General features: G+C 39.2%; 1 protein-coding gene across 2 annotated transcripts in view; it reads left to right on the forward strand.

The window, feature by feature from the left end:
• Positions 1 to 20266, forward strand: part of EPB41L5 (erythrocyte membrane protein band 4.1 like 5) — a 163459-nt gene that overhangs the window by 44396 nt on the left and 98797 nt on the right. For both annotated transcript variants that reach the window (XM_049773146.1, XM_049773145.1), the window contains exons 4-11: positions 906 to 948; positions 2126 to 2204; positions 4232 to 4276; positions 4433 to 4485; positions 9205 to 9325; positions 9609 to 9696; positions 11480 to 11568; positions 18876 to 18945. In XM_049773146.1, the coding sequence (XP_049629103.1) occupies positions 906 to 948; positions 2126 to 2204; positions 4232 to 4276; positions 4433 to 4485; positions 9205 to 9325; positions 9609 to 9696; positions 11480 to 11568; positions 18876 to 18945 (588 nt within the window). The remainder of the gene's footprint in view (positions 1 to 905; positions 949 to 2125; positions 2205 to 4231; positions 4277 to 4432; positions 4486 to 9204; positions 9326 to 9608; positions 9697 to 11479; positions 11569 to 18875; positions 18946 to 20266) is intronic.

Here is a 20266-nt window from a genome sequence, read left to right on the forward strand (position 1 = left end):
GGCTGGTATGGCAAGGTTTTGTGCCTTCCCCCTCCCCCCATAGGTACAGTAAGTATAGGGGAAATTAGAAAGGGAATTTCCCTTGGCCTAAGGGTTTCTCTACCCTTGAAGTAAGTATACTGCCATGGGAACAACTACAGGCTCCATACATTCTCATTTTCACACCCCAAGGTCTTTTTATAGTGCTAGGAAACTTTCTGCTTAGTTGTAGATGATAACATCATGTCTCTGTACCTAAGGATCTTGGTATTTGCACCAGTCATAGGATGAAGACTAGGATAGAGTCTTTATGCTTCTAGAAGTTTTGTTCCATCACTGTTGTTGTAATCAGTCTTCTGTAATTAGTGGTCTTGGATTTTGCTTAGATCTTAGGACAGTGCATAGGATGGAGTCTTTCATTATGGTTCCAGAAGTTCTACTCAGTTGCAGTTGTCAAAATCAGACCTCTGAAATTAGAGATCTTGGTTTTTGTACAAATCCTAGGCCGAAGCCTAGACTAGGATCTTTCTTATTGGTCCCACAATAGGTTCTGCCCAGTCATATTTGTGAAAGTCAGTCTTCTGTAGTTAATGATTTTGGTTTTGCACAGAGCAAAGGACTGCGTATCTTCTGATTTCTTCTTACTGTTAGGTGATGAGATAGGGCAACCTGCTTTTAGATCAAGTTGTTGCTGTTATGTCATTGTCAGGATGTCATATCAAAACTGGTGCAAGTTGGTGCCAGAGCGGTATTAGGAATTTCCCAGGGGGGAATTTGGTTTCTGGTGCTGTTGCAGGGAACTGTCAGTTCTACCTCTGGGATCTGGGGTTCTGGGTTGGACAGTTGCTGTCCAATCTCATGGAGTCTAAGTTGGGTCTATATGAATTGTGTCATCATCTTAACAATGGATTTTTTTTTCTCTACAGCATTGGTTGGATGGCACGAAGAGCATCAAAAAGCAAGTAAAAAGTATGTGTTGAAGAAATAGTGTGTGTGTGTGTAGGACAGTAGTTGAATTATATGTGTATGTATATATGTACATATATATATTAGAAACTATTTCTGGTTTTTGGGCCACACCCAGCGATGCTCAGGGGTTACTCCTGGCTATCTGCTCAGAAATAGCTCCTGGCAGGCACGAGGGACCATATGGGACACCGGGATTCGAACCAACCACCTTTGGTCCTGGATCGACTGCTTACAAGGCAAACACCACTGTGCTATCTCTCTGGGCCCATTAGAAACTATTTCTAATAGTAAGGATAGAAGAATCATTTTTCAGATGACATTCATAGCATCTCTACTTCAGATGGATACATTTGCCACCCTGACAAAGTAATAGGATGTTTTACAATTTGGTTCCAGGAGAGAGGTTTACAATCTGTAGAGCTCCCATGATATACTTAAATTATAAATTATCTGTTTCACTTTTGTTTGCATCTTACCTGATCTAGAAAGTATTTTGAAACTTTAAGGTTGCTTTTCTTTCACACATAACATCCACAATTATTTACTGAAACACTACATGGAAATGTTTTATTCTTAGCTATTGTTAGGGAGAATTACCAGTATTTTATAATCCAGTTTCTCCTCTTGTGACAAATTGCAGACCTCCTGACACTTGCTTTTTCAAAATAATTGAACCATTGAGAATGTTGAAGTTCGTAAAAGTGGGAGGATTTGCCACAAGAGGATGAGCAATTAATAACACAGGCATCCTTCTATGCTCTCAAGAAATACAACTGACAGATTTTTAGGGTTGTAGATTGCAGGCATTTCTTTCTGATTCAATGCAGTTGGCCTTGCATTCTTAGACTTAATAGAGCTATCTTTTCTTGGGAGGACAGATGATTGTGGTAGTACTCAATCATGGTTGTTAGATTTAAACATTTGATCTATTTTTTGGTGCTAAATTTAATTAAGCCTAAATATAATGAAACCTGAAATATTGCCACAGCTTAGACATTTGATCTATTTTTTGGTGCTAAATTTAATTAAGCCTAAATATAATGAAACCTGAAATATTGCCACAGCTTAGTATTTCTACATCCATTTTGGTAGTTTTGACACTTATTGGATGAAAATTCTTGTCCATTTACATAGCTATGTGAAAATAAAAACCTTATATTTATTTTTTAAATGACAGTTGGTTCACCGTATTGTCTACATCTTCGAGTTAAATTTTATTCCTCAGAACCAAATAATCTTCGTGAAGAGCTAACCCGGTAAGACCTCACCTACAGTTGTTCAGAAGTGAAATTTTGCTCAAGTTTGCTAAAGATATTGGAAATTTGTCTTTATAATTCCTTTCATAGGTTGTTAGTAAAATGGATTCCTTGCTCCGAAGATCACAGACTGAGAATTTTATTTGGCAACAATGTTTTGTTAGGTGTGGTTTTTAAAACCTGGCTTTTAGAATGATGAATTGCCTTGTTACATTAAAAGATGTAACCATCTTTTAGTATCATCATGAACTTAAAAGAGGATTGATGTCAATAATTTCAATATTATATTTGTTGAGGCTCACCTAAAAAACTTTATGTTTTGGGCATTTCCTAATTTGCATGACACTTTGATTATTACTGAATATTGCAAGGTCACTATGCACACATATTAAATTAAAGTTTGGATTGAGTCCATTTTAAAAAATAAGTACTTTAAACTTCTTTTTTTTGATACCAGGATTTGCAATACTATTAAACACTCTTTTTCTGTATATCTCATTGCCACCCCACATCCATCACCATAAAACCTAGTGTCTACCTGTGACCCAAGGACCCTCTCACCTCCCTTCCCCCATGTAAACTCAGTTTTATAGACAAAATCTTTAGTTTTGATGACTTTGTTGTTCTCTTACTATGTTTCTTTATATTTTGTGTTTAGGAGAGATCTTTTGTGGGGGAGGTGGTAATACCAACACATAGATGAATAAAGCTAATCTAAAACTCCACAGATTTGTGAATCTGAGTTTTTTGTTTGCTTGTTTTGGGGCCATACTAGGCTGCACTTAGCGATTACTCCTGGCTCTGTGCTCAGAAATTACTCCTGGCAGGCTTGGGGGACACAATGGGATGCTGGGTATCAAACCTGGGTTGACCGTGTGCAAGCAACACCCTTCCTGCTGTGCTATATATAGCTTCAGCCACAATGAATAAAATTAACAAAAATTTTTAGAGGTATATACATTTAAAGAATATTATAGATTTTTCTTCGCTAATATTTTTGAGAATTTACATGTGATAGGCAAATCCTACAAATTTAAAATTCAGTAAGAATGAAGAGAATTAAACTTAAGGGGGGGAAATTATAATATGTTCATAAAAGTACTAAATGTATTTATTTATTTATTTTTTTTGGATTTTGGGCTACACCTGGATTACTTAGGTAACCCTCAGGGGTTACTCCTGGCTATATGCTCAGAAATTGCTCCTGGCTTTGCTGGGAATCAACTCAGGTCTTCCTTGGGTCAGCCGTGTGCAAGGCTAAAACCCTACCACTGTGCTATTGCTCCAGCCCCACTGAGTGTCTTTTTTTTGTTTGTTTGTTTTGTTTTGTTTTGTTTTGTTTTTGGGCCACACCTGGCGGTGCTCAGGGGTTACTCCTGGCTGTCTGCTCAGAAATAGCTCCTGGCAGGCACGGGGGACCCTTTGGGACACTGGGATTCGAACCAACCACCTTTGGTCCTGGATCGGCTGCTTGCAAGGCAAACGCTGCTGTGCTATCTTTCCGGGCCCACTAAGTGTCTTTTTTTTTTTTTTTTTTTTTTTGGTTTTTGGGCCACACTCGGCAGTGCTCAGGGGTTACTCCTGGCTGTCTGCTCAGAAATAGCTCCTGGTAGGCATGGGGGACCATATGGGACACCGGGATTTGAACCAACCACCTTTGGTCCTGGATCGGCTGCTTGCAAGGCAAACGCCGCTGTGCCACTAAATGTCTTTTAAAACATTTTTTTAAATTGGTTTTGTTGGCTGAGTCAAGTTAAATTTTGTAGTTTTCAGTAATATGCTTTAAACTCTTTAATGTTGCTGTCCTGCATTCTGTAGACTGCTATTGTTTGTTGTTACTTTATGGACAAATTACCATTCCCCTGATACTTATTGCCCCTTTTCCCATACTTATCCTTGCCCCTCACCTCACTTGCAGATTTTACTGTGGAACACATTTTAGAATTAGTATATTTCTTTTTCAATTAAAAGCACAGAGTTACATTTCGTAGTAGATTGTTGAAATTTGTGCCTTTTATTTTTCTTAGGTATTTGTTTGTTCTTCAGTTAAAGCAAGATATTCTTAGTGGAAAGTAAGTATGATGTAAGGTCAACTACATTTTTTAAAAATAGCAAAATGCAATTTTAATAAATTACTTAGCATAGAGTATTTGTTTTCATTTATCTTAAAATATAGCTAACAAATTTTATCTTAAAATAAAGCTAACAAATTTGTGTTTCGGTCTCAGACTAGAGTGTCCCTTCGATACAGCTGTTCAGTTGGCAGCTTATAATCTACAAGGTAAGCGTTTCTTATGTTAACTATTGGGGCTAACCTTGTCATATTGTTTATAACAAATAAATCAGTAATAAATAGAATTTTTAAGGATGTTTTTAATTAAAAATAATTCCACAAAGTTTAGAGTAATATGTAAAGAAGACACAGTATTGTTTTTTGTATAAACTGTAATTGTGCATCTCTGACTTTCTGTTGTTTGTTTTTATTTTGGGACCACACCAGTGGTGCTCAAGGTTTACTTCTGGCAGTGCTCAGGGGACCATCTATGATACCAGGCATTGAACCAGGGTCAATTTTGTGCAAGGAAAAACACCCTACATCTCTGGCCCCTAGCTCTGACTACTTCCCTCCCCTCCCCTCTGCTCTCCTTTCTTCTCCTCTTTCCTTCCCTCCCTTTCCCTTCCCTTCCCTTTCCTCTCCCCCTTCCCCTTTCCCTTTCCCTTTCCTTTTCTTTGATACTTAGGTTGCTAGAAATTGAACCCAGGTCAGCTGTTTGCAAGGGCAGCACCTTTTCCTCTGTGCTTTTTCTCTAGCTCTAGCTATGTCTTCAGCATGTTTTAGAACATCTCCTTTTAAATAAAAGGTGACTTCATTGGTCATTTCAAACAGAAAACTACAATATTCTTGATACTTCAATAAATATTGCAATTGGATCTTCATTGACATTCTTTTCCTTAAAAAGGGTATAGTGATATGAATAAATTATTGCCCTTGTCACATATGTTGCATTTAGTTGATTTAAAAGTTCTTGATTTTTTTTTTAAAGAATATCTAAAGACTAGAGCCGTAGCATAGGAAGTAAAGCACTTGCATTGCATACAGATAGATATGTGACTGCTTAAAATTCCTGGCATTATATATGGTCCCCTAAGTATTGACAGGTGTCTCTCCTGTGCCCAGAGCTAGGAATAATGCCTGACAACTAAGGGATTGGAACCCAAAACAAAAACAATCAAGCAAATAAAAAAAAAATTCCTTAAAGGGGTTGGAGAGATAGTATAGCAGCTGGTAGGGAATGGCCCTTCATGTATCAGAACAGGATTTGATCTTTGGCACCATGTATGGTATCCCAGCCCCTTCAACAGTAAGCTCAAAACACTACTAGGTGTAGTCCCCCCCAAAAAAAGCTTTTTAGTTTATACAAACACTCACAATTGTTTGTTTATATGGTGCTAATTTGTTATTCTCAAAGACAATTTGAAGTAGTGAGTCATTCTAATAATCAACATTTATTTTTATTTTTTAGTTAAATTTGGTTCCTAGTTTTCATTCATTCATTCATTCATTCATTCATTTTTTCGGCCACACTCGGTGACGCTCAGGGGTTATTCCTGACTATGTGCTTAGAAATTGCTCCTGGCTTGGGGGACCATATGGAATGCCAGAGGATCGAACCGCGGTCCTTCCTAGGCTGGTCCTTCTTAGGCTAGCGCATGCAAGGCAGACAGACTCCTAAAGGTCTGCGCCACCGCTCTGGCCCCTTAGTTTTTATTAATGAAAATTAAAAAATGGCTATACTAAATGTCTAAGACACAAAATAAGATTGGATTAACTGGGGCCGGGCGGTGGCGCTGGAGGTAAGGTGCCTGCCTTACAAGCGCTAGCCAAGGAACGGACAGCGGTTCGATCCCCCAGCGTCCCATATGGTTCCCCCAAGCCAGGGGCGATTTCTGAGCACATAGCCAGGAGTAACCCCTGAGCGTCAAACGAGTGTGGCCCAAAAAAACAAACAAACAAAAAAAAAAGATTGGATTAACTGGCATTCCACACTAATACATAATGTTTTTGCTTTTTTTTATATTTTATTTAAACACCTTGATTACATACATGATTGTGTTTGGGTTTCAGTCATGTAAAGAACACCCCCCATCACCAGTGCAACATTCCCATCACCAATGTCCCAAATCTTCCTCCTCCCCACCCGACCCCCGCCTGTACTCTAGACAGGCTTTCCATTTCCCTCATACATTCTCATTATTAGGACAGTTCAAAATGTAGTTATTTCTCTAACTAAACTCATCACTCTTTGTGGTGAGCTTCCTGAGGTGAGCTGGAACTTCCAGCTCTTTTCTCTTTTGTGTCTGAAAATGATTATTGCAAGAATGTCTTTCATTTTTCTTAAAACCCATAAATGAGTGAGACCATTCTGCATTTTTCTCTCTCTCTCTGACTTATTTCACTCAGCATAATAGATTCTGTGTACATCCATGTATAAGAAAATTTCATGACTTCATCTCTCCTGACAGCTGCATAATATTCCATGGTGTGTATGTACCACAGTTTCTTTAGCCATTCGTCTGTTGAAGGGCATCTTGGTTGTTTCCAGAGTCTTGCTATGGTAAATAGTGCTGCAATGAATATAGGTGTAAGGAAGGGATTTTTGTATTGTATTTTTGTGTTCCTAAGGTATATTCCTAGGAGTGGTATAGTTGGATCGTATGGGAGCTTGATTTCCAGTTTTTGGAGGAATCTCCATATTGCTTTCCATAAAGGTTGAACTAGACAGCATTCCCACCAGCAGTGGATAAGAGTTCCTTTCTCTCCACATCCCCGCCAACACTGTTTATTCTCATTCTTTGTGATGTGTGCCATTCTTTGTGGTGTGAGGTGGTACCTCATAGTTGTTTTGATTTGCATCTCCCTGATGATTAGTTATGTGGAGCATTTTTTCATGTGTCTTTTGGCCATTTGTATTTCTTCTTTGTCAAAGTGTCTGTTCATTTCTTCTCCCCATTTTTTGATGGGATTAGATGTTTTTTTTTCTTGTAAATTTCTGTGAGTGCCTTGTATATTTTGGAGATTAGCCCCTTATCTGATGGGTATTGGGTGAATAGTTTCTCCCACATGGTGGGTAGCTCTTGTATCCTGGGCACTATTTCCTTTGAGGTGCAGAAGCTTCTCAGCTTAATATATTCCCATCTGTTAATCTCTGCTTTCACTTGCTTGGAGAGTGCAGTTTCCTCCTTGAATATGCCTGTAGTCTCAATGTCCTGGAGTGTTTTGCCTATGTGCTGTTCTATATATCTTATGGTTTCGGGTCTGATATCGAGGTCTTTAATCCATTTGGATTTTACCTTCGTACATGATGTTAGCTGGGGGTCTAAGTTCAATTTTTTGCAAGTGGCTAGCCAGTTGTGCCAACACCACTTGTTGAAGAGGCTTTCTTTGCTACATTTAGGATTTCTTACTCCTTTATCAAAAATTAGGTGATTGTATGTCTGGGGAACATTTTCTGAGTATTCAAGCCTGTTCCACTGATCTGAGGGCCTGTTCTTATTCCAATACCATGCTGTTTTGATAACTATTGCTTTGTAAAAAAATAAAACTAAAAGAACACAAGGAAATTTAAGCAAAATGTTGCTAATATATTTACAAATTATATAAATGTTATATTTGATTTTATTAAATCCTTATTATATAGTGAACGTTATTTTGTTATTATTATTATTATTATTATTATTATTATTATTATTATTGGATCACACACAGCAGTTCTCAGGACTTAATCCTGGCTCTGTGCTCAGGAATTATTCCTGGTGGGCCCAGGGAACCATAATGTGGGGAGTCTAACCCTGGTCAATAAGTAAGGCATGTGCCCTCACTGCTGTTCTCTTGCACTAGCCCCAGTGAACCTTTAATTGATTTAATGGAAGTGTGACTTTGGGAGAAAAAGGTTTCCAACAATTACAATTTATTAAAAAATTACTTTTGCGCCGCATTCTTTTTTTTTTTTTTTTTTTACTACAGAACATACTTTTCTTTTTTTCTTTTCTTTTTTTTTTTTTTGTTTTTGTTTTTTGGGCCACACCCGTGGTGCTCAGGGGTTACTCCTGGCTGTCTGCTTAGAAATAGCTCCTGGCAGGCACGGGGGACCATATGGGACACCGGGATTCGAACCAACCACCTTTGGTCCTGGATCGGCTGCTTGCAAGGCAAACACCGCTGTGCTATCTCTCCGGGCCCTCAAATTAGATTTTTAATGGGTACTGGCTAATTGTTTTTATAAAGTTTGCCAAATATTTTTGCTTATTCTTTATGTGATTTCTTTTTCTCCAGAAAGTTTTCAAAAACTAATCATATAAGGCATGAAAAATTAAGAGATTTAATTGAATATATATATACATATACCTCTAACCACAAATACATGACATATATATAGTCAGAAATGTTTTAAGTCTGAGCTTGATTTTTTAACTTTGTTGATTGATTAGTTGATTGATTGTTTTTTTTTTGGCCACACCCAGTGGTGCTCACGGGTTACTCCTGCCTCTGCATTCAGAAATCACCCCGGTAGGCTGGGGGACCATGTGAGATACCAAGAATTGAACTGGGTCCCTCCCAGGTCAGCCACATGCAAGGCAAACACCCTACCACTGTGCTAACTCTCCAGGTCCCTAAGCTTCCATTTTTTGATAATAGCATGGGTATTATGAATTCTTGGCGATTTAAGAAAGAAGTTTTCTGAAATTACTAGTTATAGTAAAATAAAGACTTTAAAGAAAGTTTAGCAGGAAGTAAATCTTTTATTGGGGGCTGTAAGGGTCTGGGCATTGCTCAAGGGTTACCCCTGTCTCTCCACTAAGGAATCACTCCTTCAAACTTGGACCATAGGGATCAAACCTGGGTCACATGTATCTAAGCAAGCACCCTACCTGCTGTACTATTGTTCTCACCACCAGGAAATATTACTTACTAACAAACTTGTGAAACTTGTGTTTGTAGCTGAACTTGGTGACTTTGATCTTGCTGAGCACAGTCCTGAACTTGTATCTGAGTTCAGGTTTGTGCCTATTCAGACTGAAGAAATGGAACTAGCCATTTTTGAGAAATGGAAGGAATACAGGTACTTGCTATTTAATTATAATTTGTTTGTTTCGGGGCAAAACCTGCCAGTGTTCAGGGCTCACTGATGGCCCTGAGCGCAGGGACAACTCCTGGTAGGGGGACTAATCATGATGTTGGGGATTGAACCTAGGCCAGCTGCTTACAAGGCAAGCGCCCTATTTGCTCTACTGTCTCTCAAACCTTTAATCAGTATTTCTTTAACATTACCGTAATAATAATTTAATATTTTTTATTTTATACATGTTAGAAAGTGATTTTCATTTATTATTATTTAATTTCAGAGGTCAGACACCAGCACAAGCTGAAACTAATTATCTGAATAAAGCCAAGTGGCTAGAAATGTATGGGGTTGATATGCATGTGGTCAAGGTAAGTACTGGATAGTTATGTAATTTTTAAAAATCATTTTATTATTTATCTTTTTTGGTGGAGGGGGGCTCATACTGAAAGTGTTCAAAGGGTTATTTTTGGCTTGGCACTCAGAAATCATTTCTGGAGAGCTTAGAGAAGTATGTGAGATGCTGGGGATCGAACTCAAGTTGGCTGCTTTTAAAGTTTGCATCTTATCCCCTATACTATCTCTCCAGCCCCTTTCGCAAATTTTAAATGCCTTTAAAAAAACCTTCAGGATTCATGGTGACTGGAATTTTCCAGTGAACTTACATAGGCCAACTAGTACTTTGTTTTGTTTTTAGTCCACACATGGCTGTACGCAGGGCTAATTCCTGGCTCTAAAATCACTCCTGGTAGTGCTCATAGGGCTATATTCAGTGCCCAGGATAGAGAGGGTTTGGCCACATAAAGACAAGCACTCCACACCCTTCCTGCACTCTCTCTCCAAACATTTTCTAATATTTATTTTTGGGTGATCACTGGGTATTTTGTGTGGTATGATGTTTGAGGTTAAATATTCAATAGGGCCCGGAGAGATAGCACAGAGGCATTTGCCTTGCAAGCAGCCGATCCAAGACCAAAGGTGGTCGGTTGGAATCCCGGTGTCCCATATGGTCCCCCGTACCTGCCAGGAGCTATTTCTGAGCAGACAGCCAGGAGTAACCCCTGAGCACCGCCGGATGTGACCCAAAAACCAAAAAAATTCAATAAAGAGAATCTTAGATTCGATTTTATAGAATGCCATATTAGAATCTCATATGAGAAAGATAACTTTTGGGGTTTTGTTTCTGTTTTTTGTTTTTGTGCCATATCCACTGGTGCTCAGAGCTTATTCCTGGCTCTGTATAGTCTTAATGGACTTGGTAGTCTTAGTGGAACGTATGGGATACAGGGATTGAAATCAGGTCGGTCACATGCAAGGCAAATGCCTTACCTGCTGTACTACCATTTTGGCCCCTTTTACAGATTCTTAAAAGATTGCTAAATATAATATAAATAAATAAAAATACATAATATAAATATAAAACAATATAAATATATTCGTAAACATATTTATACATGATAACACATAATATAAATATATATAATATAAATATATAAACTAAATATAAATATAAATATAAACAGTACTTTATGTTACTAAAGATGCTTTATAAAAATAAAATAATTCAGGCAGCAAAGTTAAAAATTTATTGCAGGGGCCAGAGAGATAGCACAGAGGAAGGGCATTTGCCTTGCAAGCGGCCGACCCAGGACGGATGGTGGTTTGAATCCCAGCATCCCACATGGTCCCCCGAACCTGCTAGGAGAGATTTCTGAGCACAGAGTCAGGAGGTATATACCCCTGAGCACTGCCAGATGTGAACCCCCAAATTTATTGCTTAAAACTTTGATTAGCTGTAATATTTTTTGTGTTGTGATCTATTTCTGACACACAGGTAAATTTTTCTAGAAAGGCAATCATTTTCAAAATTTGTGGTTCAAATGAGAAAAAGGTATGGGAAGAATCTGGGAAGAGCTTTTTTTTGTAGTAGGAATGTAATTGCCTATTTTTAATGAAGTCATATGTTAAAACGGTGTTTCAGTGAAATAAATTTTCTTCAAATATGGTTGGTTATTTTTATAATTGAAAGTATCTTACATATTAATTAATATTAACTTTATTATAATGAGTGCTATTAAATGTGAAAGTTGTATTGGAAAATTGAAGCCTGCTTTATGCAAATCAAGCTAACACATTTTGCTCTTTTTAAATTAGGCTAGAGATGGGAATGACTATAGTTTGGGACTAACCCCAACAGGAGTTCTTGTTTTTGAAGGAGAAACCAAGATCGGCTTATTTTTTTGGTAAGCAGAGTCAATGTTAAATATGCTTATTAATTATTATTTTAAAAAATAAATACGCTTATTGTGGTTTTCAGTTTTAAATGAACAAATGTTTATATTACATTAATATATAAAATTGAGGTTGAAAGGTAGTGTATTTTCTTTTTGTTTTGTTTGTTTTGTTTGGGGGGGTCACATCTGGTGCCGCTTGGTTATTCCTTGACTCTACGCTCAGAAATCATTCCTGGCAGGCTTGGGGGACCATATGGGATGCTGGGATTTGAACCACCATCCTTCTGCAGGCAAAGCAAATACCTTGCCTCCATGCTAGCTCTCCGGTCCCTAACTATCGTATTTTCTGGCGTATAAGATGACTTTTTTGTTGGTTTGTTTGTTTGTTTTGTTTTTGGGCCACACCCGGCTTTGCTCAGGGGTTACTCCTGGCTCTGCACTCAGAAATTGCCCTTGGCAGGCACGGGGGACCATATGGGATGCCGGGACTCGAACCACTGTCCTTCTGTATGCAAGGCAAACACCCTACCTCCATGCTATCTCTCTGGCCACCATGGATGACTTTTTAATGCATGAAAAACTTAATGGGGCCGGAGAGGTGGCACTAGAGGTAAGGTGTCTGCCTTGCAAGCACTAGCCAAGGAAGGACCATGGTTCGATCCCCCGGCATCCCATATGGTCCCCTCAAGCCAGGGGCAATTTCTGAGCGCTTAGCCAGGAGTGACCCCTGAGCATCAAATGGATATGGCCCCCCCAAAAAAGAAAAAAATCTTAAAGTTGGGGGTTGTAAAAAAGTCGGTGGTCATCTTATACACTGGTATACAGCATACTGAAACTTACTCCAGCTTCAGGGACAAGTGATCCGCCCCCCTTTACTGCCACATCCCATCCAGCTGCTAGAGTCATCACTCAGTGCTCTGCTTGTCCTAATTTATCTTTCAGGGCACAGAGGAACTGAGTTACCAAGCGCTGCATCCCATCCAACCGCCAGTGTCATCCCTGGTATGCGGCTTCCTGTTGCTCAGTCCTCTGTTCAGCTTTTATGGGACACAGAGGAGGCAGGCACTCTTGTCTCTCTCTAGCTGTTCTATTAATCACTGCACCCTAGCCAGCTGCTCTTGGAGGAGCCCCCTCTCCCTACTCTCAATGTAGATCAGAATTAAAAAATCACAGTCATTCACTACAAATGACAAATGTAAAATGATTGTTGGCACTCCAAAACCTAGCTTTATTAAATGTATACTGTTAACCTTTGAGGGTTCTACTCTTTATCCCTTACGTTTTTTAATTTCCATTTGGTATGTGTTAAAAGAGAAGTAATCTTATACAGCGAATATAACCCAAACCCTATATGTTAACAGAAAAAGTAGGGGGTCATCTTTTTTTTTTTTTTTTTTTGGTTTTTGGGCCACACCCGTTTGACGCTCAGGGGTTACTCCTGGCTATGTGCTCAGAAATCGCCCCTGGCTTGGGGGGACCATATGGGACGCCGGGGGATCGAACCGAGGTCCTTCCTTGGCTAGCGCTTGCAAGGCAGACACCTTACCTCCAGCGCCACCTACCCGGCCCCGGGGGGGGGGGGGGTCATCTTATATGCCGGAAAATACAATAGTTCTAAAAAATCCTGTAAATGAGAAGTAACTGTCCCCTTACCGACTTCTGTCTCAGATAGTTGAGGCAAGTTTTAAAACTCTTCTATCTGTATTTTTCGTAATTTCAAGGTTTGTTTTAAAAAGTACATGTCTAAATATAAATAATTCATTTGTATATATTTTAAAGTATTTACAAGGTTACTTTGATCATGTACTTCTCTCAGGATTTTAAATCTTTCTTTTTTGTTTTTTGTTTTTTGTTTTTTGTTTTTTGTTTTTTGTTTTTTGTTTTTGGTTCACACCCGGCGGGGCTCAGGGTGCTTTGGCTGTCTGCTCAGAATTAGCTCCTGGCAGGCACGGGGGGGGGGGGGGGGGGGCATATGGGACACCGGGATTCGAACCAACCAGCTTTAGTCCTGGATCGGCTGCTTGCAAACGCCACTGTGCTATCTCTCCGGGCCCTTTAAATCTTTCTTATTTCAGTTTTTTATCTCTCTCTTTTCTTTTTTGGGTTATAGGGTTGGGCCACACCCCGCCGGCAGCTGCACTTAGGTTTTCTCTGCGCTCAGAAATCACTCTGGCAAGCTCAGGGGACCATATGGGATGCTGGAAATCAAACCCAGGCTGGTCCCAAGTCTGCCACATTCAAGGCAAACATCCTACTCGCTATTCTATCCCTCTGGCCCCCATTCACTTTATTCTGAGAGAGGAAGATGTTAGTACTTTCAACCTCCTTTTAAGCAGTGCATCTCCTTCTGTGTCCCATCTTCTATCATTCACACAGTAAAATTATCTTCGCATTTAACTTTTTATTTGCATATCATAACTTAAAGTCTTCATGTTTTGTTTGGTTGATATCAAAAACAGAAAAATCAAGAAATAGTTTTAATGTCTGTGTCAGAACTGGTTCAGAGCTTAGTAGAATTTTGGTATTTTTATATATATATAGCCCTTTTATCATAGTCTTTATATTGTTTACTTCTTTATTGTACCCCAGGATTATTCGCTCTAAGTGTGCCAGCACCAAACTCACTCTTACACATCTAATAAGAATACTTTAGCCACAGAGGACTGCGTGAATTCAGGACCTGTTAGGATAAGACAGATCCTATTAAGACCCTATCACTGCTGCCCTTGAGATCTAGGACCAAGATTGTTCCCTTACTAACTGAATGCCATCACCTTGACTCACATGTCCCCTCTCTGCTTCCTTTAGCTCCTGGAAACTCCAGGAGGAATTTATGGCCACCTTCTCTTTCTAGGTAGCACTGTGCCATTATCTGGGGAAGTTTTCTTGCTGTGAGGGACTGTCCCCATTTATGCAAACTTGTGTAAAGGTCACTTAGTATATAAATCCTTATACAATACCACCATTCACACTCCTTTTTATTGTCTGGCCCAGAAATCCTTGAATGCAAAACCAAGGTTACATTTTCTATCTGTGTAGCCTTTTGGTTTTTCTAAAATTCTTATTTTTTTGTTCCCTCTCTGGGTTTCTTCTTTTTTTTCTTCTTTTTTATTTTATGTTACTTTAACTTTATGTTACTTAATGTTATTTTACATTATTTTATTTTATTTTTTTTGATTTTGGGGTTACACCAGCAGTGGTAAGGGCTTACTCTTGGCTTTGCACACACTTTGTCATTCCTAACAGTGCTCAGGCAATGCCTGGGATCCAGCCCTGGTCGGCTGCATGCAAGGCAAATGCCCTGCCCGCTGTGTAGTCACTTTGCTTCATTCCCTGGAATTTTTAGTTATCCCCTTATCCTCCTCTTTACCATAAAATCACCGGCCTTTATCTTAAATCCTTAAATGTTATACTAAATCCGATCTTCTATCCTAGTTGTAATTATTTGCCTTCTAATCTATTATACAACTTTTATAATAGATCCCTTTTTATGTTCCCTTAGCAAGGATTCTTTATTCTTCCCTCTATTTTTTTCTTTTTTTCTTTTGTTTTTCTGATAATCCAAATCAACTGCCTCAGATAAGAAAGGGGCACAAAAAGTAAATTATTTGAAATATCTGCTTTAAAATCCCTTCTCTTGAGCTGGAGCAATATTACAGTGGATAGGGTGCTTGCCTTGCACATCGTTGACAGGTTCAATCACCAGAACCCCATATGATCCCCTTTGCACTGCTAGGAGTAATTTCTGAGTTCAGAGCAAGGAATAAGCCCTGAACAGCACATGTGCTCCTCCCTGCCAAAAAGACAAAACAAACAAGTAATAAACAAAATCCAAAATGTCTTCTCTTCATCTTTCTTGATAATTGGGTTTCATGGATATTTTATTGTTTGTTTGCTTTATTTATTTATTTTGTGTCTTATTACCCTGTTCCAGATGAAAAATTTCCTCTCAAAAAATTGACATTAATGTCTATTTTTTGTTATGGGGTTTAGGTTATACCTGGCAAAGGTGCTCAGAGGTGGGGTCAGAGTGATAGCATAGCAGAAGGGCGTTTGCCTTGCATGCAGCTGACCCAGGACAGACTTCAGTTTATCCCTGGAGTGTCTCATATGGTCCCCCCAGCCAGGATCTGAGTGCATAGTCAGGAGAAACCCCTGAGTATCACTAGGTGTGGCCCAAACAAAACAAAAGAAAAAGGTGCTCAGAATCACCTGATCTGCTCAGGGGTCACATACTCAGAAGTATTCAGGGTTACTTGGGCTTTGTGCTCACAGGCCTGTCCCAGGGGCTCTTGGGGGGATTGAGTTATAAGGATTGGTGCTCAAGCTTGCAAAGTATGCACTTTGAGCGTCTCTCTGTCCTGAAGCTAGAATTTATTTTTACATTCAGGTATTCCTGCTAGGGACCCTTAAGAGGCTTGGGTTGAACACTTTTTTTTTTTTTTTTTGGGACACACCCGGTGGTGCTCAGGCGTTACTTCTGGCTGTCTGCTCAGAAATAGCTCCTGGCAGGCACAGGGGACCATATGGGACACCGGGATTCGAACCAACCTGGATCGGCTGCTTGCAAGGCAAACGCCGCTGTGCTATCTCTCCGGGCTGGGTTGAACACTTTTAAACTTGTTCATGAGAGTGGAGAAAGCATGATTTTATATGTCCACTCCTTGAGTTTTAATTCTCTGACGCATCCAGCTTGTTGTTTGGGCAGAGGGACCTTGATTCATGGCCAGAGAACGCTCAGGATTGAGTGAGAAAGCATTTTTTGTTTCACCTTATGTGGGAACCATTATCAGTACATGTAGACTACTTGAAGGAGTACCAGACACTTAGTATGCAGTGTGTATTTGTTACACTGATGCCAGCTCTTCCCTTCCTTCTTCACATGTTATATGTATTTAGTTATTGTTTTACTAAACTCATGCAAACAAGTATGCATTATAATAATAGATATTACATTATACTTACTAATTATTGGCAGTGAAGGGCCAGAGTAATAGTAGAGCAGGTAGAAAATTTGCTGTGCTCACAACTGACCCAGGTTAGAGCTCATCATCCCATATGTTTCCTCGAGCACTGCCAGAAGTAATTCCTGAGTGCAGAGTGTGGAGTAACCCCTAAGCATCACCAGTTGTGGCCTCAAAACCCAAAATAGAAAAAAATTGTGGCAATGAGAGTTTTATTGTTTTGATATTTGCAAAGCATTTAGGTTCAGATGATAGGTTGCCTAGGATTGTATTATTGGGGGAGGTGCAGTTGTAAAATAGGGTATTTAATTCCTTGAAGATGTATTTTCTTCAATAAAAATTAATACAGAAAATAGAATTCAATATCCTAATCAAGGGGCTGGAGCAATAGTACAGCAGTAAGGCGTTTGCCATGCGCGTGGCTGACCCAGGACAGGCCTGGGTTCAATTCTCCACATCCCATCTGGTCCCCCAAGCCTACCAGGAGCGATTTCTGAGCAGAGCCAGGAGTAATCCCTGAGTGCTACTGGGTGTGGCCCCAAAACCAAAAAACCCAACAACAACAACAACAACAACAACAACAACAACAACAAAATAACCAAAAAAGTATCCTAATCATTTATTTTTCCTTTATGTTTATTAAAGAGCTTTATAATTGTCTTCCTTACACTACTTCTATAACACTAAACCTGGGAATTTTATTACACCATAGCTGAGGGTCTGTGAAAAATATGCACGTATACTTGCATACATATATAATATTTTCATTTCCTTAAACAGATACATATATGTATATATGAACATCATTTTTGTTTTTAGGCCACATATGGTGGTGCTCAGGGATTACTCAAGGGTAATCCAAGGGTCCCTATAGGATGATTTAGGATCTAAGGTAGGTCAGCTGTGTGCAAAGTAAGCATCAGAGCATCACCTGCTACACTCTCTCCAGCCCCTGAACATCTTTTTTTTTTAACTTTTAAAATCTGATATATATTGTTTTGTTTTTAAAGAGGTATTGGTTTAGGGGCCAGAGAGATAGCATGGAGGTAAGGCGTTTGCCTTGCATGCAGGTCAGTGGTTCGAAGCCCTGCATCCCATATGGTCCCCCAAGCCTCCCAGGAGTGTTTTCTTGAGTGTGGAGCCAGGAGTAACCCCTGAGTGCTGCCAGGTGTGACCCAAAAACCAAAAATAAAAAATAAAAACAAAAACTAAAAAACTAAAGAGGTATTGGTTTATAAATGTTTTTTTTTGTTGTTGTTAACTGTATTTTATTTTTAACTATATCTTATATTGAAATAATTTTAAAAGCAGTATAGTTTATGTTTGCCCTCATTAATTTGTTATTGTTGTTTTGGGACCACACTTAGCCCTGTGGTGCATGGGGTTTACTCTACACTCAGGGATCACGCTGGTGGATTCAGGGGACCATATGGAATGCCAGAATTGAGCTTGGCTTGGCCACATGCAATTGTCCTAATTGCTGTTTATCACTATTGCCCTGCCCTCATTGATTTATTAAAATAAATTCTAAAATTGAATCACTTTGAAATACATAGTTGGTTTTTGTTGTTGTTGTTGTTGTTGTTAGTTTTTGGGTCACACCTGGCAGTCACTGCTCAGTAGTTACTCCTGGCTTTGTACTCAGAAATCGCTCCTGGCAGACTCAGAGGACCAAATGGGAATTGAACCCGGGTCCATCCCAGGTTGGCCACATGCAAGGAAAATACCCTATTGCTATTCTAGCTGTGCTATCACTTAGGCCCCATAATTTATTTTTTTAAAATAATTTTTATTGGGGCCGGGCGGTGGCGCTAAAGGTAAGGTGCCTGCCTTGACTGCGCTAGCCTCGGATGGACCGCGGTTCGATCCCCCGGCGTCCCATATGGTCCCCCAAGCCAGGAGCGACTTCTGAGCGCATAGCCAGGAGTAACCCCTGAGCGTCACCGGGTGTGGCCCAAAAAAACAAAAAAAAAAAAAAAAAAATTTTTTTTATTTTGATCAAAGTGAATTACAAATATTTCACAGTAATATTTTAGGTACAAGTATATCCCTCTTTTTCTTTTTTTTAATATTTTTATTTATTTAAACATCTTGATTACAAATATGATTGTGATTAGGTTTCAGTCATGTAAAGAACACCCCCCCATCTCCAGTGCAACATTCCCACCACCAATGTCCCAAATCTTCCTCCATCCCACCCCCACCCCCACCTGTACTCTAGACAGGTTTTCCAGTTCCCTCATTCCATAATTCATTTTTTAATACAAATATTAGATGTTCTTAAAGTAACAAGAAAAAATTAAATGTAGAGGTTATTTATTTGAAACTTTCCTGTTATTTTTATTGTTACAGGCCCAAGATAACTAGATTGGATTTTAAGAAGAATAAATTAACTTTGGTGGTTGTAGAAGATGATGATCAGGTAGGAATTGTATAATATTGCTTAACAATACTAGTGGTGGGATTGGTATTGGAACATGCTTAAAACAACTGTTATGAACAATTTTGTAAATCACAGTGTTATAATTAAAAGATACACTTAATAATATTTTAATAGCTTTTAAATTAAGCTTAATGTTTTTAGTTCAATCCACTTCTTAGTTGATATACAAATAGCACAGAAGCATCTTTTATGTATTATGCTGAATGAAAGAAGTCAGGGAACGGAGAACATCCAATTACTTAGATGTGTGGGAATTGAGGAGGCTTCACTACTAAGGAATTATGGGGGATTTGGAGCGATAGCACACTCGGCCAACCCAGTTTGGACCCAGGTTCAATCCCTGGCATCTCATATGGTCCCCAAGCCTGCTAGTAGCGCAGAACCAAGAGTAACCCATGAACGATGCCAGGTATGTCCCAAAAAGCAAAAAAAAAATTAATAAATTTGGGGAATTTAGGGCCCGGAGAGATAGCACAGCGGTGTTTGCCTTGCAAGCAGCCGATCCAGGACCAAAGGTGGTTGGTTCGAATCCCGGTGTCCCATATGGTCCCCCGTGCCTGCCAGGAGCTATTTCTGAGCAGAGAGCCAGGAGTAATGCCTGAGCACTGCCGGGTGTGGCCCAAAAACAAAAACAAAAAAAAGTTAAAAAATTTGGGGAATTTAGATCATTGCTTTTTGTTTGTTTTTCTTTTGGGCCCCACCTGTCAGTGAGTAGGATTTACTTGTGGCTCTTGCCCAGGGATCACTCCTGGTAGAGATTGGGTAGGATATATAGTACAGGAGATCAATCCCAGGTCTACTGCATGTAAGGCAAATATCCTGCCTATTGTACTATTGTACTATCTCTCTGGCTCCCAGTTTAGATAATTCTTTTATAATCTATTTTTTGATAGTGTTTTATGTACTTAATAAAACTCACAAAATTGATGACAAGTTGAGATAACCTCTAAAGACTAGAACATAGGAAGCCAGAGCAATATATATAGTATAGAGGATAGTGCACTTGTGTGCGTAGAACCAGTATTTCAACACTCTATTCCTTATAGTTATCTGAGCACTGTTAAGAGTGATCCCTTAGCACTACCAGGAATGGCCCAAAACCAAACAAACAAAATAGATACTGAAGCATATACTTTGATATGATAGCACTACATTCATTCCCCATCTCTGCATGGTCCCTTCACCACCAACTGTACATGAGTAGACTTTCAGCCACAAAATAGAGAAAAGCAGAATTAGTAAATATAAATTTTAGTGGTTTAAAAAAAATTATATCACATAAGAAAAAAAATGAAAACCA

Source organism: Suncus etruscus, chromosome 5 (assembly GCF_024139225.1).
Source record: "Suncus etruscus isolate mSunEtr1 chromosome 5, mSunEtr1.pri.cur, whole genome shotgun sequence".
Taxonomy (NCBI): Eukaryota; Metazoa; Chordata; class Mammalia; order Eulipotyphla; family Soricidae; genus Suncus; species Suncus etruscus.